Source organism: Drosophila navojoa, chromosome 3 (assembly GCF_054131105.1).
Source record: "Drosophila navojoa isolate 15081-1374.11 chromosome 3, UAZ_NAV_1.0, whole genome shotgun sequence".
Taxonomy (NCBI): Eukaryota; Metazoa; Arthropoda; class Insecta; order Diptera; family Drosophilidae; genus Drosophila; species Drosophila navojoa.
Window position 1 is genome coordinate 11,951,290 of NC_142891.1, and position 23,589 is coordinate 11,974,878.

Below are 23,589 nucleotides of genomic sequence, written 5' to 3' on the forward strand. Positions count from 1 at the left end.
AATCACAAATGTGAATAAATTGTTTTCTACAAACGTTTCTTTAATCAGTTTAGTTTTAGTCTTAAAGGAAAAGATTTTTTGTCGGTCGCAGTTGAACCGCAACAACAACTACTACTAAATATACATATACATATAGATACATGTGTAATACTCGCTCTATAAGGACGTACCTTTGTATTTTGTTTGCATTTTCCCTAATAAACTTTGAAAATATAATTAATTCTTTGCATTTGTGTGTGTGCATCCAATATCATATTCATATTCATATTCATCTTCATAATCAACTGCATTAAGCATAAATCTCTAAAACATAACGAAATGGAGCATATACATATTTAATTATACGTATAATATATTTAACTGCTGTATATAAGTTCTGTAAGTTCTCTTGTTCAAGTGGGTGCATCTCTTTTGTTGTTCACTGAATCCGCATAAAAATCATTTAGTAAATATATTTAACAGAATTAAACTTTAGCACTTGCTTTGTAATTGCCGTATAGTAAGTTCTCCAGGTGTCCAATTCATGGGATAGTTCTAGTGTGTCTATGGGGCTACTTGGTAGCACCAGAGCTAAAAGAAAGTGTGAGTGTATGTGAGTGAGTATGTGTGTAGTTTGCGAGGCACTTAAATTGCGCAGTAATTTAGTTTGGAGTTTCCTTGATATCGTATCCCAAGTTCATAGTTTCAATTAGGAATAGAATGGGATCTAATTTTGGTCAATGTACACTTGCAGATCGTCCAAGTTTATATATGTCTTGGTAGTGATCATTTGAGAGTTTAAAATAGTATTCATATTTTATCATAATCGGATCAATTTATATTCTATTAAAGTTTTCAACGAAGCGTAAGTTAGATGTCCAAAATTAATTCCCTTTACTTTTTCTAATATAAATAATAAATATCTATTCTCAATATCTCTTCCATCTGCAAGAGTATCTTCGGCAGTCCGAAGAATTTTTTGTTCGACATTTCACAAATGTTTCTTTCTTATGGGATGTGTTCCAAACTTAGGCATTAAATATCTGCTATTAAAAGGTATTTTAAAACATCTATTCGAGCTTTTTCGAAGCACGTCTCTATCGTTTCGTTTAGCCCATTCCTTATCATTCCTTGCAGGTCCTTTGTAGGTCTCTTGTACATTATTTATACATGTCTTATACGGTCTATATATGTATATACAGAGTGCCACAGATCAACTAATATGGATCTCCAGCTCTGAGCCGTTCGCCGCACCGAAATGCGATGCTCGAAATTGTAATCCTTCGCTGAGTTCCTCCACCGCCACGCCCATGCCCACGCTTAAGCCATCGCCAGTCTCTTGAAGCACATGATGTTTGAGCTGTTCGATTTGATGGAGTAGTTTAAGTGTCTCCTCATCCAAGTTGTCATCCTCTTGGCGCAACTGGCGCTGCTGCTCCTGCTCGGCATCGATGTCCCATTCGAGCGACTCGGGCGTGGATATGTGCGACCAGGAGTTCTGCGTCGACGAGCAGCATGAGGTGCGCGTAAAGGAGCCGCCATAACGCTGGCCGCTCAGTCGCGCTTGACGCGCTGCCGCATGGCGTCCGTGACTGGCGGCCAGCGAGGCAGCCGTCGTCAGTTGGTCCAGGGATGAGTAGCACTGCTGCGATGCACCGCGAGGCGGTGTATCCTGCTGCGGCTGCTGCTCCTTATGCTGTCGCTGCTGATACTGGCGCAGCTGTGAGTACTCATGCTCCCACTCCAGATCCAGGGAGGAGCTGGCCCTCGAGCTGGCCATGCGCGTATAGCTCTGCAGCTCCGTCTCCTTGCTGGTCGTCGTCGTGGCATTGAGCAGCTTGTGCACATCCAGATTCTGCAACTGTATGTCCGTCAGGCCACTGCAATAAATCAATATTTATTCAACTGATGCGAGTCGTTGACTACCTCGTCGCTCGCTCACCTGTCGTTCTGCAGCTTCGCATAGCTGGGCTGCTGTTCCCAATACCTGTCCAGAAATTGTGGACATTGCTGTTTCCGCTTGAACTTTAATATGCGATAGACAAGGCCACGTCGCTGGCATCGTTCACTGGCGGCCGACAGCAGCTCTGCTTCCGGTTCATCTGTGCCAGCTGCTGCTGCTGCTGCTGCTGCTGCTGTAGCACGAGCTCTTGTCCTGGGGCGACGCCTGCAAACAGAACAATGCAATCTGTTAGCTTTACCCTCTTCAGTTGTCGTCATGCTGGGTATTATGAATTTGTCAGGCGGCATGTGACATGGTAGATAGTGAAAGCAAAGCCTCGAGTGTAGATGAGCAGAAATTGTTGACTTGTTAATTTTGTAAAAAGTTGGCATGTTTTTGGTTTGGTAACTAAAATTAGTTTATTGAGCTTATGAAATAATCATAATCAAAATCAATAATATTCCTAATAGTTAAATTTCATAATTTAGAAATATTATATTATATTATTTATATGATAATACTATTCACAATAATTTAATTTTACATATATATTATTCTAAGAAGATTCCATACACATGAACTTTCTTTTATTCAGAATATTTCTAAAGGTTTAGTTCGAGCCATTTTGAGCATGGATATGGAAGGGTTTGATATTTAGAGGAGAGGCAATTCAGAGTTTATTTACGCAATTTTTTAGATTTTATTTAGACATATTAAAGTATTTATGTATATTTGAAATATTGTGACAATGTCTTATGGCATATATTGAAAGGACTTTAAGATAATTTTATTTAAGGTACTTGAAACATTTTAAAACGTACTTAAAGCCCTTTATAGACTTGTCATTTATAATATTGTGCTCAAGAGTATAGAAGACAGACATATTGAAATGTGGGGAGTTTAGATAAGGGGCGACTTATTTATTTCATTTAGAATATTTGAAACATTTTTAATGTTATAAACAACATTGAAATATTTTGATCAAGAACATGGAAGTTACTGAAAGAAGAGCTAGGAGTTTAGGTTAGCTGAAATTCTTAGCTTGTTTGACGACATTTTCTTTGATTTTTATTTGAAATATTGTTATAAATTTACATTTCGTCTGTGCTTTCTCTATCAACAACAACTATAGAGCTTGACTTAGGGTATCAGGCGGTGAGTGTCACACGTGGGAATCGACTTTAATTTCAGTTGTTTATATATGGGCATAGTGAACGCAAGTGAAGCCCCTTCCGGCGATTGTTTTGTGGTAAAACGCACTCGGCCGTTGCATACTTTTAGGCCGTTGACCCTGTCACAGAGCCTAGCGGGTGGTGCTGGTGCGCTGCAAAATATGTTTGCCAATGCAATTTAAAGCCAAGAACCTGGCCAGCCATAAAGCGTGACGTTTAATAGCAGTTGAGCACACGAATTGCGCTAATTACAAGTCGGGCGAGGGGACGGTGTTGCACTACCTTTAAGCTTCTATTGATTGCCGAGTCAGCAGCACGCAGCACGCTTATTGGATTTGCCCTGCTCTCTAGGTGCGTGTGTGTGAGTGTGTATGTATGTATGCCACAAGGTAAACAAAATGCAATTTTAATTAACTGTATGCACTAAGCGAATGCAGAAGCCTGGAGGTGAGGGGCAGCAGTTGGGGACGTTGGGGCCGTGTGGGGGCTTACCAAAGAAGCCAGCTGTTGGCGACGGCCGTCACGCAGTTGGTGGAGCTAACCGAGGAGGAAGACGACGAGGCTGTGGAATTTGTGGCTGTGGAGTTTGTGGCGGTGGCGGCAACACAGCTGCTAAAGCATGAACCCATGCTCCACAGCAGCGGATGCTGTTGCTGCTGCTGTTGCCACAGTTTTTTGTGTTGTTTTAGTTTTCTTTATTTTTTTCCTCGTTTTCTGCTTCGTCAATTTTCTATAAAGGCCTTTCGCTTCCTTTTTCCGATGCACCTTTAATTTCGCGTTATTAATAAAGCTTTCTCATTTTTTTTTCCTTTTTGGTTACAGTTGCGCGTTGCTTAATTGACTCGCTCGGGGCGTCATATTGCGCCCACTTCTGACTTTTCCGATTGTCTAGCTTTTGTTTTGCCTGCTGCGCTGTTGTTGTTGCTCGTATTGCACTTGCATTGCTTGAGGTCAAGGCTCACTCTGTTCGTTGTTTGCTCTTTATACTTATATCTCCCTTTCATTCTTTTTCTTTCTTTTTTTTTTGGCAATTGTCTGGCTCAGGCGTTTTTCAATGTTACTCCATACACAAATAGTCACACACACGCGCGTACATTCACACACTCGCACACACACACACGCAGACCGTAGCACTCGCACACTGAGTCGCGCGTAACTGTTTTGACTAAGTGTGGACGTCACTTGGTGACGCACCGCATGATTCCACGGGTTTCCATTCGTTGGCAAACTGAAAGAAACATCGAACCGAAACTTGCTGTTCTAGCTCCAGCTGATGGCTGGCGGCCTCGAGCTATGGGTCGCGGGCGGGGGGTTGTTCATTTTGACAATCAGCTGTTCCCGGAGATTCGTTGCTTTTACCGTTGTCTTTCGAACTGTCAGTTGCTAAAGTCAATAAGGAAGCGTCAAGTGGCAAAAGCTCCTGTTAGCAGTCGAAGTAAAAGTTGAGCTTACAGAGTTGAAAGCTCTGCGGCGCAACGGTTAAAGCTTCTGCAGTGCTATCGGGGTAATAGTGGTAAATTTTAACATTCTAACAGAACAGCAAGTTAAGCTTTTGCTGCAGGGGGTGAGCATTAACAGTGCTCTGTTACAGGCCTCAAATATGTTGTCTAGCCTCTGCTGTTAAGTGAGCTTGGGGCAAGGCGTTAAGCAGAACAGTTTAAGAGCTGGCAGTCTGTTATAAGCAAAAGTTTCACAACATTAATGCTCAAACCCATTTAGTTAGGCGTGACTTATTTGATTCATTTAAAAACTATGCGTTTTTTTTAATGTATTTTTGGAAAAAAAATCATAAATTTCGTTTTCTTTCACTTAAAATTTGCCCCCCTTTTTAAAGCACTTTTTGTGCATTTTGTTCTCACATGACCATCAAAATTCGAGCTACTTCTAAATTCTTCTAGCACACACATCACAGAACATTTAGCATATACATATTTCAAAGTACATTAAGATTTGGTACGCATTCAAAGCCTGAGCATATGTACATTAAATTTACATTTAACATGTGCATGTTAAATGCAGAGACTGAAATGTAAAAACGCTGCTGCCGTAATATTTGTTGATGTTTTGAAATGCCATCTGCTGTATGGTAAAGACTAAATGCCTTAAAATGTATGGTATAATAATGCTATAAGTTAACTAATTTTATATATACACTATGAACTATTTACTATTTTAATATATACTATATAAGACATGTGTATACTCAAAACTATATAAAAATATTTAGTATGCAGTCTATTTGCATCTGCTTTTTCTTCTTCATCTGGCTCTGAAGTCTGGAGAGCTATTCAGTCTTAAAAATGTGAATATTATTTTATATTTTAAGGAAAAAAACGCAACAAAAAAAAAATTAAACTTAGCTTTCTTCAAACATTTATTGCAAGACAAAATAAAACAAAATTTTGAAGCCTAGCTATGTTTATTTTTAATGAATAGAAATTTTTATCTTTTATGTTTATGACTCTTAAAAATATATAAATTAAAAACTAGTTATTGAAGTTTTCTAATTTTAATATTTGAAGTATTTTTTTTTTTTTTGAGTTTTTTAATTAGAGTTTTTACTGCTTAATTTCCTGAACAATATGTCGAATTTTGATATATTTAAAAAAGTTTTTTTTTTATATTATTGAATTTTATATTTGTGTTTGTTTTTACTTTCAAACTGATTTTAAACTATTGAAAAATATAAAAATAATTCCAGAAATATTTCCTTTTCTGTTCGCAAATCGTAAACTAACAATATAGTAGATATTAAATATATATAATATACTTAGTTTATCCTATAAAGGGTTTCTTTAAGACATTTGAATGCCAACTGCTGCTCGTTGGTATAAGCCTATTAGTAGATATTATATTTTGTGATATGCATATGTCTAAGTGATATGTTATGATAAGTGAATTAGCTATCAAATGGAATAATATAGCACGATGCCATCTGCTTATCCAATTTGATTTTCTAAAACTGTATTGGGACCGAGTAGCTTGGTTGGGTCGTCGCCTAACAACATCAACGACGAAGACCAACGATGGATTTTGTCTGCATTTCGTTTCGGGTGTATGAATGGTCCTCGGCTTCGGCAGCCGACGATAGTGATGCTGCTGCTGCTGCTGCTGCTGTTGGTGTTGCTGCTGTTGCTGTTGCTGTTGCTGCTGCTGCTGCTGCTGATGCTGTGTTCGTTTGTTGCCTCGTTCGGTTCAGTGCCAAATCGGCTGTCGTAACGCGCGGTTGTCCTCCACTTGTCGCAGTTTGTTCTCTGTGCCTCAGTTTCTGTTCATTTGTAGCGTATTTCGTGTGTTGTTGTTCGAGCGATTGCAACGGCCAACAACAACAATTGTATCGTAATCCTAATGTTGCAATTGCAATTGCTAGATAGATGCCGCTTTATCAATTAATGATGATGCTATTTTAAGCAATTACTGCTCACACATACACATATATACAAATATATATATATTCAGATGTACATCAAAGTACATGTCGGTGTCTGTACGTGTGTGTTGCCCATGAGTGTCTGTGCGTGTTTGCCGGCGTCACTGTGTCTGCTCTCTATTGTATCTATCGCAACTGCCTAATTAAGTTCTTGTGCAAATGTTGCAAAAACAGATCAGCGACAAAACATGAAAATGCGTCGCGTTGTCATCTCGTTGGTTTATTTATAAATTGATTCCCCAGAAACTCTCACTCCCTCTGCAACAAAGACTTTAACACGGTGAGTTATCAAATGGCACAACATGCAAAAGCAGGAGAATAGAATAGGGACACGATTTGCGTTTAGTTTGTAAATTTTTAGTTGTAATAATAAAAGTGATCTTAAGTTGATCAATGTTTGTGAAGCAAAGATTACTATATGTATGTACGAGCTTGATAATTATATAAAATGCTTAAGGATAAATTGGTTACATGGAATGATATATTTTTGTATATTTTGTATTCATTTTTGACATAATTAGCCTTGTCATTTAGCTTACGATCTCTTGATATCTAGATATATATATTTTTTCAATATTAGACATTACTCATTTGGAGTATTCCGTCTTAGCTTTTTCTAAACTTTTGTTTACTAAATGCCACAGAAATTTTATAATGCTCAGAGAAATTTCTAATGTTATAAAGCCTATCAATTTTAAATATTTGTTTTTGGAATGCATTCTATTTTATGTTTATTGAAATAATCGCATTCGGAGCTTAGATACTAAAAAAAAGCATTCGTATTAAACTTTATATATTAATATTATATATTATTATTATATAGACAGCTTAAGAAAAGTATGAATATATGTCTTTTACTGTGAACAGTTTTTTAAAAGGAATTATCTGGTTTTGACAAATATTTAATTTATTTTAATTTTGAAGATCATTAGATTCGGTAAAGTCGTATTGTTTCTGATATCATAATACAGTGTAATATAAAAATAAAAATTATTGCAATTTTTTATTAGAATTTTACTTGATTTCTTTTATAAATCCTTTTAATTTTAATTTTTTCATTTGACTGTTATTTGTTGAGTATGGATAGACAAAATGTAAAATTAGATTTATTTGCTTCTATAGCCGAGGTGAGGTGGGTTATTGCATTTAGCGATGAAAATTTAATAAGGAAATGCTGAAAGTATAATGGGTATTCTTGAGTATTTGTTGTATTCTCTAAAGGAGTTCTATGGATCAGAATGTTAAGTAAATAAATATATTCGAACTAAAATATAAAGTCTATAGAATAATGTTTTAGTAACAGATGTAGCTTACTTAAAAAATCAATGAAGAAAATGCTGATATATTCTTTTATGGCGTAGCATTTCCCTAGAAATTTTCCCTGAATGATTCAATATGCAGAGAGCTGAGCAAAAGCGTGGCAAGCAGCTGTCAGCCCGATCAGCTGCTCACTCGCTCATTCGCCCGTTTGCAGTCGAGTCCCATTCGAATGCTGCTCGACCCCTAGTATGTAGTTGCTGCAGTGAGTTATTAAACACTTTTGGCTGTCTGCTCTGTTTATTAATGTGAGCAGCAGCAACAGCAGCAGCAGGAGCACCAATGCACAAATGCTGCAAAATGTTGCCTTTTGTGTGTGCTTTCGCTTTGTTTTGTTTTGTTTATGCGTTGCTTCCGTTGCAGCGCTTAAGCAACTTCAACTCAAACTCCATGGCCGCCTCATGGCAATTTCATCGTATTTAACTGCTTAAGCAAGTTTTACTACAGCCACGCATGAAAAACCAAGAATTGCATTGCCTGAAAACTTAATCCGTGAACTTTGCATTCCACACACTAGACTAGCCAAGGCGTTAAAGTGTTCCATGTGCTGAGTAGTGCCATTAAGTATTCGAATGTTCTCTCTCTCTCTCATTCACTCTCTCTATCTCTCCCTCTCTGTCTCTCTCTTTCTGTGTAGTTAGAGAATTGCACATTTTGTGCAATTGTGGCATAATAACAGTCAATAAATGCATTCCCATTTACAGTTGGCATCGGTTCATCCGTTGCATTTCAATATGTCTCTTAATACCAGAAACAGCAAAATAATTTTGTGTAATCAAAGCAAGTTAAATATACATAGTAGAAAATAATTCAATTCTACTTGAGCAATCAAAACCTTTGGCAAATATGAATACAGTTTTTATTTATTTTTATTAGTTTTTGGTTTTTGTTTGCTTAAATTTTATTTTATTTACCTTGTTCTTTTTATTTGCTTGGGGACAGACTGGAGAACCTAAGCTGATAACTTAAAGGCTTTAATTAAACCTAGACTGCTTACAATAAAGAATTGAATAGTGGATTGTGAGTGGAGTCTTGGCTCATTTTTTTGTTGTTATTTAATACACAAAAGCTAATGAATTTTTTATGTTTATTTTCCGATCTGTATTAGTCTAAACAATAAACAAATTAATTAACATTACCTATAAATAATCGAATGGATATTTTGTGATTGACTACATATTATTTTATTTTTTATTGTTTTGTGCTCCATTGAACTGCATCAATATATATTGTGCATCTCATGTTTATTTTGGAAGGGGATTTTTTTTTTTTTAGGAAGAGTCAAACTTTTTTTTACAAATATTTTCTCTGATTTTATCTTTGCTCTTTATTTAATACTCTGACAGCCTAAGTATTTGCCTGATTTTTGGTCTATCTTAATTATTAATGTAAGATTCAAATTGCTACATATAGATAAATAAATATTTTAAAAATTGCTAGAATATATATTCAGGAGCTAGAGTCGAAAGAATTCAGAGTTTATTTTTTGATCTATAAAATTCAGTTGAACTTTAAACAATTGGTATTTACATTACTGTAAAACAACAGCATGATTGAGACATGACCTGAGCGACCAACTGTTGGTGTACATCAACAATTTTGCATAAAATTCACATCTGGAGTTGTCCTTTGAGCAGGACAATAACAACAACTGTTGGTATTTAACATATTTTATGCTCATTAAGTGTCACATTAAGTGCAAACTCTTCGACTTTTACTGAAATGTTCGACTGCCGGCGGCTCCACCGGCTACCGACGCAGTTTTCTGTTCAAGGCTGTTGCCGGTAATACCCACTAAATGAAATATTTTGTATCATGCCGTATGAAGGGACAGGTCGAAAGAAAGAGAGAGAGAGAGAAATATATATATATATATATATATATAAATGTATATAAAGTAGGAGAAATAAAAGAGAGTGTGAGAGAGAGAATCAAAGAGAGAGAGAGAAAGAAAGAAAGAGAGAATGTATGAGATTTATATAAATGTATATAAAGTAGGAGAAATAAAAGAGAGAGAGAGAGAAAGCAAGAAAGACAGAGAATGTGTGGGAGCGACATATAAGCTGAGAGAAAAGAAGAGAAAGAAAGAGAGGGAGAGATAAAGAGACAGAGTGTGTGAGAACGATATATGCTGAGAGAAAGAAAGAGAGGAAGAGAGCGTGTAAGCGCAAAAATTTAAGACTTTACATGTATGACTCTGTGGAAAATATCATATATTCATTGCACTTTTATATAATATACATATATGAAATTCTCTATTCTCCTCATAAGAAATAAACAAAAAATTTAATTAGATGAATGATTTTTCAATATTGATTTATACATTAAAACATAAATCTATTTACAGCTCACCATTTAATTTATCTCACCCGATTCCTCTCTGACTACAGGGTATAGCCCAGTCGAGCAGCTATCATTCGTCAATTGGAGCATGTTTTATTTTTAATGCTTATGTACATTGATGGCGATCAATTCTGGTGGCTGTGATTTAAGTGCGCGTAAATCTCTGCGGTGAAAAGTGTTGCCAGCTCCTTAGACCATGTGCCGCGCGTCCTCTCTCTCTCCCCCATCACTCTCTCTCTCTCTCTCCCTCTCTCACTCTGTACTTGTGCCTGCCTGCCCAAGGCATCCAGCCGCGGCCTGTTCTTGGTGTTCATGCTATAGAGTACTATATGCTGCATCGTTCATGGTTTGTTGCCGTTATTTGCATTTCATTTTTGCGTGTGGCGAGAGAAAATGTAAATTGATTTATTATGCACAAGCGACTGAATGCAGAGCTTGGCAGGAGGCGAGTCCTGCACACGCACCGCTTGCCGGGGCTTCCTGGCTGGCCAGCCCAGAGAATACACTACGCAGAATACAATACGGAAAAAATGAAAGAAAACTGTGAGAAAAAGTAGGTAAATCTTCAATTGAAGTTGCCGCGTGTGGCAGTTGCATTCTTGGCCAGTCTGCGGGGGCGTAAACATTGCTATTAATATTGATTTAAATGCGCTCAGCAGGAAAGCGAGACAAAATGGCTGAGCGGAGAATGGGGCAGAAGCGAGGGAAACAGTGGAAAAGGATAAATACTGTGCCCATTATGCTCGTTGCATTGTTTGCCTCTCTCTCTCTCTCTCTCTCTCTCTCTCTCTCTCTCTTTCTTCCATTACTCACTGTCAGCGAGTATTCAAAGCCGACAGCGCAACGTTGACTTTTCGCTATTAGCCAAATTGCAAAAATCACGCGCTTAAAGTTCTTCAAGCATATATACAAATATATATACATATATCTATATATGTATAAAAAAAAATAAATAAAACTAGTACAACTTTCAGCCAGCCGCAAGGTATGCAACACAAAGCGAAATTCATGGAATGCCACGGCATAATAACTTTTGGCAATAATACAAAAAGCCTGCTGCTTGCCGGCCCCGTCATGGCTGTGGGCGTGGCGCTGCCTTCAACCGAATCGCTGGGCCGTGAACAAACATTTTAAAATATGCATAGCGCCCAGGCAGGCTCTGGGCACATGCATAGTGTGTCCCCCCACCCCCATCTGGCGGCTAATACACATGTCAAACATGTAAGCAACTCGAGTCTGTACTCTCTCTCTCTCTCTCGCTCTCCCTCTGTTCATGCCGCTTACTTTTAGGCAAATTACAAGTAAACGTTGAAAAGTTGTTAGTTAAAGCCGAATGCCGAAATTCAATTAAGTTTGCAAATTGATTTCAATAACACAGACAGAGCAAAGACAAACAAAAACACGAGAAACGCTGCGCATAAACCACACAACAGCTGCTATTAAGAAAGCATCGCCAGCATTTTAATTGAAATGCATTCATATTGCAATCGAGCAAAGACTTGAATGGCAAAATAGTTGACTGGAGTCGTCGAGTCCTGCCCTGTATCGGGCTGAAGGTCTGCAGAGCGCGAGCTACAGCTGGCGAAGCAAATTGCTTTGCGCTTATGACATGAACAGACAGAAGAAAATGTCAAATGGATAACCAGCTGGCGCTGCAGAGTTACTTGAGTTGGATAGATACCCCTTATCTCTATCTAACCACATTTTTTGTTGAAATTTTTATATATATGCGAGATGACTTACCTTTAATAATAGTACTTTCCTTTAAGCTAGAATTAGTTACAGTTTATTTATGCAAATACATATATACATTTTTTTTTTATCTTCCTATATTATTATGTATATTTGCTTACCTGAGTTTAAACTGTTTAACCTGTTTTATATATATTTATTATTTTTATAATTATAAAATAAAATTGTATTTGATATTTTTCAAAATTAATTAATTATTTGATAATTTAAAAATTTATTAATAGACCGTATTTGTTTTTTTACGTATGTTTTTGTGTTATTTTTTATTTTTCAAATTAAATTACTTTAAATGAAATTTATGTCAACAAAAATATAGAAAGTATATTGTACTAAGAATTTACGTAAATAATTAATGTCTATATATTTTCTACTGTCTATTTATTATTAAAAAAGCAAAGAATATATAGATCAGTTTTTGTCTCATTTTGAGATTTTTATTTTCGCAAATTTTAATTATAGCAAAAATAAAATTACTTTAAGTAATATGCATATTTTATATTATAAACTAAAAAAAAAAAGAAAAGAAGTAGAGTACAAAAAATAAAGAGTACAAAATATAAAAGAAATTTATTTTGATCTTAGCTAGAACTGTTTTGAATTACAATTAAATTTTCAGTTTCACTCTGCCTAACATCCCTCCTCTTTATCTCATACATGTAATATTTATTTCTAATAGTTACTCAGTTGTCTATTTTTGCATTCATACTCAAAATATTTACACTCAAAATATTGGGTATAGGGTATATGTGAGAGTGTGTAAGGGCAATGTGTCTATAGCGCCGTCTCCTCCTTTAACATGCAAAAGCAAAGCAAAGCAAACGATGATGCCCCGAGACGAGAGATTTAATGATGATGATGATGATGATGGTCATGGATGGGAAGAGTCCAAGTGCCGGACAACTGGGCGAGTTATTGGCCAGAGGTGGCTGCATGTAGTTCATATTAGACATACGGTGCTACGTTTGCCTCTATTTTATAAAGCGGCAACTTGATTAGGTCGAAAGCAGACAATAGAAACATAAAACAGTGAACGGAAATAGTCAATTGAATAGGAGAAAACATGATTCAAAGATCAAATATAATTGCAAAATAAATATATAATTAATACATGTTAATTGGAATTTGCTTTCAAGCTCAACTTTAAAGTCCGGGCACGTGTTGCGTCCATAGCTCAGCTATTATCGTAATTGAAGCGACGTCCACTGGCCATTGGCCATTGCCCATTGCCCAGTGGCCTTTGGCTACGTGTCGACAGAAGTAGCTGGGAATTAATCCAGCAGACATCGTCTGGCTCAAAGGCCAATCTTCGGCTCTAAAGCGCTCTCCACTGTAGCTATTCTGATGTCCTTTTATGGGCTGCTCATTGCCTGGACTATGGGTTTCGTAGCTTTTCATTTGTCTGTTGCGTTTTTATGACTTGACCGCTATTTTTGTTTTATGCTTCGCTTTATTATTATCATTTCTTGTTTTTTTTTTTTTCTTCGTTTTGTTATAGAATTTCGTTTTAATCCGCTTACGTCAGGCGAAATTCAATCAAGAATTTGCACTGCTTGTTTTTTTTTTTTTTTTCTTTTTTTTAATACCGCTCAGTCCCGGGCTTGACTGTGGCATATAAATCAGGAAAGTCGGCTTTTAGACGCTGTATTAAATATAAACAAATTGGAGCGTGTCCTTTAATATCATAACAAATTTATGTGAGCCATCGATAAAATATGCCATGACATTTCATAATTTCTCTTTTCTCTCTATTTGCAGCGCACAAAAGGCAAAAAAAAAAAAAAAACACAAATAAATGAGAAATATTCATAAAAACAAGGAAATATTAAATTAATTAAATGCACAAATGCACAATATTTAAATAAATCCAAGCATAAATTGAACAACGCTTTAACAAATTCAATTAAACAAATTACTATAATATCTACGCAGTTATTTACATGAATACCAATAAAATGTGCTAGAAAGTGAAATAATTTAAAGAATTTCAATTATAATTTAAGTGAATAATTACCTATATATACATACATATATATATATAGCTACAGCTAAATCACATTTAATCAAAGAAACTATTTCAATATCTTGACAACATGTTGCATAAACTCTTTGCCCTACTCACAACTCTGCTCATCTTGGAGACGTTGACAACCCTGGCGCTGAGCAGCGATGGCAATGTCAACAGCGTGGGCGGCGGCTCTACGGTCAACAATGGTGAGTGGAAAGATTTGATATAATAATTACATTTACACGCGTTGGAATTCTGTGGAACTCCTAGGTAGAGAAATCTAAGATCTATTCGCATTTGAATATTATGTCTAAAGGATAGATAAAAATTCACTTATTTTTAGGATTTTTTTTTTTTTTTTTACAAATTTAATAAAATATATTATAAAGTATGTGGCTAGACAAAATTAGCTGCAACTTTTACTTACAAAAAAACAATATGTATAAATGTAATATGATATATACATATACACTTAATAATTATTTAATTTTATTTTTAATCAAATGTCGATATGCACGAGTATTCAACAGTTATTTCTGCTGCTCTGTCATATTCCTATTTATTTTTATTACATAATTGCATTCTGATGGACAGCTTTGGTTGCGGCTGCCTCTTAATATTTCCGTCAGTTCAATCAGTTGAATTATTTATTTAATTGTACTGCCATTATTGCAAAGCCAGCGTAAGTATTGCGAGTCGCATTTTATTTCCATGCATTTAATGGCATTTTAGTTGGCGTTAAGTAAGCGAGAGAACCAACTAAATGAATTAGCTAGGAGCGTCAATTAAATCCTGATAGCATAATCCTTAAATTGCTAAACTACCGTTTAATTATGCGAGCCAAATCGCAGCTAAGCGGGGCTGAACTGAGCACAGATTTGCGATTATACATATGACTGTTCATAAAATTGATTACGATAATTAAATTTGGAAATTGGCACTGTCTGAAATGGTCAGTGAACTTATCTTATCATATCATATTAATATTAGTTGTTTTTAATTAAAAAAAAAAACCTTACCTAATTTTCTAAGCTGTAGACATCACATCAGTGAGTTGACTTGAGGATAATGCCTGATCTGAGTGATAGTCGTCTATAAACTGATTTTTTGTTATGTCTTTACAATTGTATTAAATTGCTTTATAATTTTACAAGTCATTAGTATTTGGATTTTTATTTAACCATCCGTAAGTTTTTAATTTAAACTGAACTTTTTCAAAAATTTACATAAATAAAAAAAATTTAATAGCTAATTTTTATAACATAATGCTTTTACATCATTTTTTTTATAATGGCCTGAATAATTGGAAATTTGTATTTAAATTTCAATATAATTAAAAAATCAATAAATAAAAATAATAATTATTATAAATATAAAATACTAAATTGAAACTGCTTCAGGATACCTTTTCAAATTTTGTCTAGAATTATGAGAAACATTTCAAATTGTTCACTCAACAAAGTTTCAGCTCATGTCTAGGCCTAGTATCCAAGCATACAAATCTTGCTTGTTTCTGCTGCGACTGATTTTCTAATGAATAAATAATTCATATGAATTTTTAAATGCCAAAAGAATTCATGAGAATTTCATAAAATGACGTGAGTTCCTTCCTAGAAACATTTTTATAATTTATTTATATTATTATTATTATTAATTAGTATTATTATTATTATTATTATTATTTGCATTTGCATTTGCCTCTACAATTAATAATAAATAATAAAATTGTATTTTAACAATTTTAAAAGCGAAATTTATACTCCGGTCTCAGTTGAAGCTGCTCCTCTATACCAAACAGTAATTAAAAAGTAATGCATATGAAATGAATATTGCACATTGAATTCATGATACAAATTGCTCCAAAATCACTTTACAATTCACAATTCATAGCACACTGCCAACCGCTGGCCTAAATAAATAGTTATCCTTAGCTGGGTTAGCTGTTCTCTAGGTTGATAATTTAATGGCCCACAGGTTGAAAACGAAATGGCCAGTCGATTATATTTATGAGTGTCTGAGGTTAATTTGAGATTCATTAGTTTGCCTTATTGCAGTAATTAAAATTATCAGCTCTAACTTTGGTCTGTGAATGCGCACTATTAAAAACGTAACTGGAGATAAATATGCCATTTATAACTCAGCTGCCAAGTTTTGGGCCAGTTGTTCGGCACGCTCACCTCGGTCAATTGTTTGGCACAAAACTTAACTCAATTCAAACTCTCTTTTGGCCATTTGAAAACTTCATTAGCCCGGCAAGAAGTGTTGTTGTTGTTGTTGTTGTTGTTGCTGTTCGGCCTGGAGCTAAATCAAAATCACACCCGTAAAACTTTCAAAAGCTAATAAATGGCACGAAAACTTTCGGGCTGTGGCTCGTTTGTCATTTGGGTCCCGGGCAGGCGGCGAAATAATTGTCAATTTGTTAGTAGGCGGACAGGACAATGCCTGGCAGCATGAAATTTATTTAAGTGGCCTCATAATTGTTAACAACAATGCGCTGAGCAAACAAAAGCCAGCTACAGCTGAAATGAACAATTATTAAGCCATGAAAAATGTAAAAAAAAAAAACAGAACATACGAAAAAAAAAAAAAAATAATAATACAAAAATTATGAGGCACAAGTCAGCAAACATCATAATCAAGTTATTATATGTATATCTGTGGCAGTGGCAGCAACAGCAACCGCAGCAGGAGTAGCAGGAGTAGCAGGAGTAGCAAAAGCTTTAGCAGGAGCAGCAGCTGTAAGGCATGCAAAACGCTCAACAATGAAAATATTAATAACGTTAATGAAATTCTCATTGTCGTGGGGGACAGAAAGAAAACGTCAGAGACAAACAAACACAACTGTGGAGCCAGGCAATAATGCTAATGAGCAAATGTGTTGGCGAACACGAAGGCGGACCTAAATGAATGAATGGGTGGGCGGGGCCAGGGGCTGAGCCATGGGCAAAGTCAAGTGATATGCTGGGGTTAAGTTAAATTCATGCCAGGCAATTAAAATATGCGTGAGTGGGTGTGTGTGTGTGTGTGAGTGTGTGTGGGTGTGTAAAAGAGTGAGTGTGTGTGGGTGTGTAAAAGAGTGAGTGAGTGTGTGTGTGTGTGTGTGTATGTGGGAGTGTGTGTGTGCATTATTTTGGTCTGACAAGCCAAATATTTGCGCCGCTAAATAGGCAACAAAAACTGACGTTCTGCGTGTGTGTGTGTGTGTGTGTAAACGTCTCTGTTTATGTGTGTGTGCATCTGTGCCTGAGTGTGTGTTAACGTTTGAGTGTGTTTGGTCAGTAGCATTTCAATGAGAATTGACTGGTTTTTTTGTTTGTTTGTTTTTTTTTTTTTTTTTACATTAGTTATGTGACTTTGATGACTTGAAAGTGGTCAGCCGCAAATGAGTGAGTGAGTGTGCGTGTGTGTGTGTGTTTGTGTATGTGCTGTGCAGAAGGACACAGTCCTGTTGTAATTTATGTCAGTGTATATGCAATATTAAAATTTTATAGATAAAAATAAGTAAAGAAAATTGCAATTAATAATTAATAACTAATTAATTTAATACAAAGAATATATCAAAACACAACTCTAGTTGGGGTGTTCCGCATACCGAACGATCTGTATTTTTAAGTATACGAATTATTGTGTTTACTAAGCCAAAATTCTCGATACAGAAAAATAATGATCCTTCGCTTTGGGCTTCAACTATGCTAAAAGAAATTGAGGACTTTCCACGGGTTTATAGAAATATAGCCAGGCAATATCTAAAATGAAAGCTACTTTTACGAGCATTCGATGTAGTTACGGTTTAGATAAGGTAGTGTCCACAATTGGGTCTCCAGCTTTATTTCGTTTTGCTTTTGAAATAAAACGAATGTGTTGTGTATAGAGGAAATTAATATATATTTGCAAAATTCGGAGAATTTCTAAATTGCTCAAGTATATAAGTTATAATCAGTATAATATATGATCAGTAACATTATCTTCGATCTTGTCCTCGTAGTTGATCACCTGGTTGTCAGGAATCAGTTTAAATGGACAAGATTTGCTATTTTCATTCAAAGCATTTTGCATGCTTAAGATATTCGTTTTATTTGCTCCTTGGAGTGCTTCCATTTGTCTCATATAAAACGTAATGCATTTATGCTTTACTGGTAGGGAACTGATTTGAAATTGAATAGACTTCATACGTATATTCATGCGGTCCTCCAAAATTAAACTTAGAGGCTTTATATTTTTAGTCGATGTTCCAGGTTCCTCTTTCAAGTGTCGGTTATATTCTCTGCTGTTTTGGTGGTGTTCGAATATAGAATTTGTTTGTGGATTCTTTTTCGCATTGTTTTTGTTGTTGTTGTCAGTCTGACCGTTGGAATTATATTTATATGGACAACTCCTTATATTATTACGTACAACTTTTTGCTTAACTGAGTTTTTCTTTGTAAATGATTTTTCGAGTGCCAACTTTTGATTCAAATAAAACCTCTTGCACTTATGTCCATGAGGAAGTGATGCCATTTTTAAATTTAAACGACTCACACGGATTTCCATCTGTTTCTCCAAATCCAATCGTCGATTGTTATATTTTTGAAATTTCTCAATTTCGGATTCCTTCGCTGTAAGTGGCTTTTCCGATTGCCTAATTACCATTAACACAGTGATGAAATACAGATACTCAAAGTTATTTTCGTAGTGCCCGGATTGAGTCTCAATAAGTGCATCCATTTTCTCTAGAATTGATTTCTCATCTTGTGAATGCTGTAAAATGAGATTATAGTATGAGTCTGTAAAAATGTAAGATAGATTTGTTTACACACTAAATTAGATCGAGCTATTACTTTTTTGGATTGTACAGCCAGTATTCCATGAAGAAAAATAAGAATAATCCAGTTGCGGCTCATATTCGTGTTACTTGTAGACATTCTCTATGCAAACTATGCACCGAGCACCGAAGAATATACTTATATGGATTTACTTAATTGCATTTGTTACGTTATTTCGCGATCCAATAAACTGAAATGAATTTAAAATGAGGAACGAATTAATTTGAAGCTCATACAGTCGTTACCATATACATATATGCATCTTACTTATCTTTATTACTTTATGTGGTGAGAATGCGAAATTAAGACTGTTAAAATATCTCCTTTAAAAAAATATTTAAGGTAAGCCATAATACAGGTTTCAATTTATCAAGTAGCAGATCCTCTGAACACCGAATGATCTGGGCTTTCAAATATAGGATTTTTGGTGATTATTAAAGCAACATTTTGGACAAAGAAAAATATTACGTAAATTCGTATATATATATATATACGTTTTATATAATTTTATTACTTTACATTGTAGCAAATAATTCAAAACTGTTAAATTATTTCCTTTAAAAATAACTTTCCTAAAGTTCCCAGCAGAAATTTATGTGCTCATCAGCGCTGTCTTGTTCGTAAGCGTTGGCCTTTTAATGTGGGTAACTTTTCTCTTGCCTAATTTCAATTTGGCTAACAAGATGTGGTCTAAATTCCTAGATGGTCTAGTCAATTAGCCAAAAGTTGATTTGGCATTTATAAAAATGTTGTTTATTTATGCAACAAAAGTAAATAAATATATACAAAGTAAATATGTACATGAAATATAAAATAAAATACGTAAAGTAAGCTCGTAAAACGCTCTGATTCAATTTTGTGAAATGGCTGACATTCGTGTCTGCTGGCATTTTTAGTACATCTTTCATAAGTGGCTGCCATTAAATGGCAGGCAAACGAGTTAGCTCTGGCAGGCACTCACACACACTGTTTGCTGGCTGTCTTTTAGTCTCTCTCCCATTCCCCCACTCTTTCTCTGTGTCTCTCAATCTCTCGCACATGTGCATAACAATTACATGAACAATTACAAGGCAACGACAACCAACACTAATGACAGCCAAGAGATGAGCCAGCCAAAGAAAGAGAAGGAGAGAGAGAGAGTGAGAGTGAGAGAACTGTAGACGAAGTGAGAGGCAGAAACGGAACAGCGGAATAGGAAGCAGAAGTCAGTCAGGAAAAATCAAATTTGTCAAGTGTTAAATTCACTGTTGTTGCTGTTGTTGTTGCTGCTGTTGTTGTTGTGGTGCTGTAAACACAATAAAAATTACACTTAATTTGGCATTTAAGTGGCGACAACGAAGACAGCCAGCCCGGCAAATGTTTGCCTTTTGTTAGTCAGCCATATAAAATGGCATTCGGGGCGTGGCCAGCCCACACGCACACACACAGGCACCCTCTTTTTTCGTCCATGTGTTAAGTGTCATTATGTAATGTGACATTTAAACAAAGGAGCGCGTGTGAAATGTGTTGATGGCTTTGTTGACATGTGAAAAGAAATGAAACTGAAAAAAATGAAAGAGAGAGGGAGAGAGAGAGTGCGAAGCAACAAAAGCCAAAAAGTGCCCCTCGACAAAAGTCAAGTGGTTATAACTATAACATACACGAGCATAGAGTGCTTGTTGGGAGAAAGGAGAAGCTGCACACACAAACAATTTGAGTTATTTCCATAAGCAGAGATCATTTGTCAGCTGCCAAACCAAGGGGGTGAGAAAATCTGTGCTTTCCATTATGAAAACACTCAGCAGCCACAATAACAGTTGAACGCAATAAGCAGTGCAAGCATATGGAATGAGCTTCGAATGGGGTGGATGCTTTAAAGATTCTCTCACTCTCTCTCATACACCCATTCTCTTCTCCATCCCCAGCTGTCCGACTGACTGACTGGTCATAAAAATAAAATGCCTTTCGCTTCGCATCATCGTTTAATGGCTGGCAAGGGCGCTGCCTTATCTATACTGATTAGCAATTAGCACGTGTCTTTTTGGGCCAAGCCTCACACAAAGCCCGACTAGCAGGCACTAACATTGAATTATTATGCTGAAGGTCAGCCACGTGGCATCGTGGCACCGTGGCATCGTGGCACTGTGGCCACCAGTGGACAGCCAAGTGCCATCTGGCAGGCGGACAACAGGAGCGACGGGCGCGGCGGTTGCGACGGGCATGTCCCGCATGGGCCGAGATTAATGATGTGCCCGGCATGCCACAGGCACTGGGCATTATTAGCGCTGCGCATGTGGCGGCTCCATGGGCCCATGGGCTCTGCCCCTGCCTTTGCGTCTGCCTCTGGTATCTAGCTCTCGGCGTGGCTGGCTGTGTGCAGCCGCATAAATCAAGTAGATTATCAGGTAGCGATAGTCAGAGCCAAGGATTTGCATATGAAATTTAGTTGACAGCCACAAGCAGTTACGGATTTCGAGTTTTTGCGCTCCACTTGCTTGCCAAGTGACGGCGGTGAATTCTCCGTCTGGGACCAAGTAAAGATGCTCGTTTTGTGGCCCATTTTATCTCATGGTCGTGTTATTTTCGTTATCCTCTTAGCCAATTAGCTGCCAGTTTAATGAGAGGATATTGTGTGTGTCGGTCATTAGGGTTATAAATGCTGAATAGTGTGAATAATACAATTTTACGTTTCAGTTGGTTTTGGATTTTTACTTAAGGTGCGATACATTTATAGTCACTGAAGAGTTTCTTAAGCGAAATCTGCATTAAAGTTTAGCTTTAATATTTTATAATGCAATAAACAAACACGCTAATGAATAATCTTTTAAACAAATTTAAACAAATAAAATTTGGTTTTTTAAAAAGACCGCCAATATTAAACACTGATCGAACTCAAATGAATGAGCTATCGAGCAATGATCAAGTTCATGAGAACAATATAGAGAGCGAACATTGATCGGAACCAGTCACCGAATTTTGTTCTTTGTTCATTTCGTTACTTCAGTCGAACTAGTGCTGGTTCGATATGTCTTTGAACATATGTGCATGCGATTTGCGCGTGTGTACACACTGGTTTGTAAATTTTGGCGCGGCTGAAATGGAATGTGCGGGAAAATAATGATGTGCAAGGATTTATTTAAAAACTACAATTAAATCAACATAAACTGCTATGCAAGCAGCAAAACGAGTGTTGTCACCCAGTAAGGCTGACAATGTGTCGGCGCCAAGCAAGAAGTACAAAAAGCCACTTGAGATCAACGTGCAGCCGCCGCCGCTTCCAACCGATCAGGAGAACTATGATTTTTTGTTGGACGACGACGACGATTTCGATGTGAGTGCATTGGATGCGGCCACAATTGCAAAGAGCATTGATCTGAGTAGTTGGCAACGCTGCGTGGTGCTGCAGCTGGAGCGTCTGCCCAGGACACATGATTTGGTGCTGCAATTGCGCAGCGATGAAGACGCGGAAGCAAAAGCTGTTTGCCATTTGCAGGCTCCATGGAACCAAACGCCACTGGAGCAGGGCGATCTGCTGTCACTCAAGGCAGAGTGGCAGCCCACACTGGCTGCCTATGTGGTGAACAAGGAGCAGGGATATTGCGTTATACATCCAGATCTGCTCATCTCAAGCACTTCAGTGACGGGTTCGTTGTTCTGCCGCCGCAAGGCCGTGCTGCAGGATCGTTTCCGTGGCGTTGACTCAACTAACGCGGTGGTGAGTGATGTGCCATTCAAATCAGATCCGCTTTAAATGTTCATCATATCTTCTAGATGATCGTTGGCACATTGGTGCATGAGCTGCTGCAGACCGTTTTGTCGCAGCGTTTGCGCCAGAAGTCACAAGTGGAGGATGCACTGCAGCAAATGCTGCATAGTACTTCTCTGGCCCAGCAGCTCTATGCCGGGCAGCTGAATCGCGCGGAGATCGAGCTACAGCTACATAAATTTGTGGCACCCATTGTTGACTTTGTGGCCCAATATGTGGAGGGCAAGCTGCCGTCGGTACAGCCGGCGGAAATGTACAAGGGTCGGATTGATCAAATACACGATATTGAAGAAAATCTATGGGTGCCGCAGCTGGGACTCAAGGGCAAGGTCGATGTGTCTGTGCACGTTTGCAACAGAAAGCAGCCGATTCCTTTGGAGTTGAAAACTGGACGCGCCAGTTTCTCGATGGAGCACAAGGGTCAGCTATTGCTATATCAACTAATGCACTCGGCTCTGGGTCAGGAGACGCGCAGTGGCCTTTTGCTCTACTTGCGCGAAGGCATTCTGCGCGAGGTGCACGAGGGTCGCAACGAACAACGTGATCTCATCCTGCTGCGCAACGATCTGGCCCATTATCTAACACGCGATGTCCAGCTGCCAGTGGCCAACGAACCACTCTCGCTGACCGAACAGCCTGACAAACTGCTGCAGCCCTTGCAGCTGCCCGAACCCATTTCGCATCATAGTGCCTGCGGCAATTGTGCCTATGCCACGCTCTGCTGCAGCTTTGCCAGCACAGATCCTCAACTGGAGTTGAGTGAATCGCATCCGCTGCGACGCCTAATGCCACAGGTTCTGGAGCATCTGAATCAAGCAGACTATGAGTATGTGTTCCATTGGTGCGGCCTGTTGGCGCTCGAGGAACAACAGGCGCGTCAATCGCATCAGCTGCGTGCGCTTTGGACGGAGACACCAGCCAAGAGACAGCAGCTGGGTCGCGCCATACAACAGCTGCAATTGCCTAAGGATCACAAGGCGCGTCTAGTGGATGGACGCTATGAACAGAAATTGATTCTATCCAAAGAGGCGGAGAGTGACCTTAATCTAACGCTCAGCGGCGTGAGTTGATATCTGAATAACTGCTTAAAATTTTGGCTTCC

General features: G+C 37.4%; 4 protein-coding genes across 6 annotated transcripts in view; 2 read left to right on the plus strand and 2 right to left on the minus strand.

Annotated features, from left to right (window-relative positions):
- Positions 1-11: 11 nt before the first annotated feature.
- LOC108658215 (uncharacterized) lies at positions 12-4,482 on the minus strand. Its single transcript, XM_030385067.2, has 3 exons — positions 3,586-4,482; positions 1,922-2,146; positions 12-1,859 (listed from the first exon to the last, which is right to left on the minus strand). The coding sequence occupies exons 1-3, from the start codon at positions 3,720-3,722 to the stop codon at positions 1,193-1,195; spliced, it is 1,029 nt and encodes a 342-aa protein (XP_030240927.2). The 5' UTR covers positions 3,723-4,482; the 3' UTR covers positions 12-1,192.
- Positions 4,483-13,954: 9,472 nt separating this feature from the next.
- DIP-epsilon (Dpr-interacting protein epsilon) overlaps positions 13,955-23,589 on the plus strand; it is an 88,521-nt gene continuing 78,886 nt past the window's right edge. The window contains exon 1 of the mRNA XM_089256789.1: positions 13,955-14,146. Coding sequence (XP_089112915.1) covers positions 14,026-14,146 — 121 coding nt within the window. The 5' untranslated portion in view covers positions 13,955-14,025. The remainder of the gene's footprint in view (positions 14,147-23,589) is intronic.
- On the minus strand, positions 17,854-18,978 carry LOC149091733 (uncharacterized). The gene is made up of 2 exons (XM_089256790.1): positions 18,758-18,978; positions 17,854-18,677 (listed from the first exon to the last, which is right to left on the minus strand). The coding sequence occupies exons 1-2, from the start codon at positions 18,839-18,841 to the stop codon at positions 17,877-17,879; spliced, it is 885 nt and encodes a 294-aa protein (XP_089112916.1). The 5' UTR covers positions 18,842-18,978; the 3' UTR covers positions 17,854-17,876.
- Positions 21,738-23,589, plus strand: part of Dna2 (DNA replication helicase/nuclease 2) — a 48,714-nt gene continuing 46,862 nt past the window's right edge. For 2 of the 3 annotated variants that reach the window (XM_089256788.1, XM_018098338.3), the window contains exons 1-2: positions 21,738-22,436; positions 22,493-23,548. In XM_089256788.1, the coding sequence (XP_089112914.1) occupies positions 21,891-22,436; positions 22,493-23,548 (1,602 nt within the window). In that variant the 5' untranslated portion in view covers positions 21,738-21,890. The remainder of the gene's footprint in view (positions 22,437-22,492; positions 23,549-23,589) is intronic. The other variant, XM_089256787.1, reaches the window with a different exon arrangement.

Coding starts and splice junctions, on each gene's coding strand:
- LOC149091733 (XM_089256790.1), bottom strand. CDS start 18,841: ATGTCTACAAGTAACACGAATATGAGCCGCAACTGGATTATTCTTATT. Junction 18,678..18,757: donor TGGCTGTACAATCCAAAAAA/GTAATAGCTCGA, acceptor CTCATTTTACAG/CATTCACAAGATGAGAAATC.
- LOC108658215 (XM_030385067.2), bottom strand. CDS start 3,722: ATGGGTTCATGCTTTAGCAGCTGTGTTGCCGCCACCGCCACAAACTCC. Junction 2,147..3,585: donor GCCAACAGCTGGCTTCTTTG/GTAAGCCCCCAC, acceptor TTCTGTTTGCAG/GCGTCGCCCCAGGACAAGAG. Junction 1,860..1,921: donor GCGAAGCTGCAGAACGACAG/GTGAGCGAGCGA, acceptor GATTTATTGCAG/TGGCCTGACGGACATACAGT.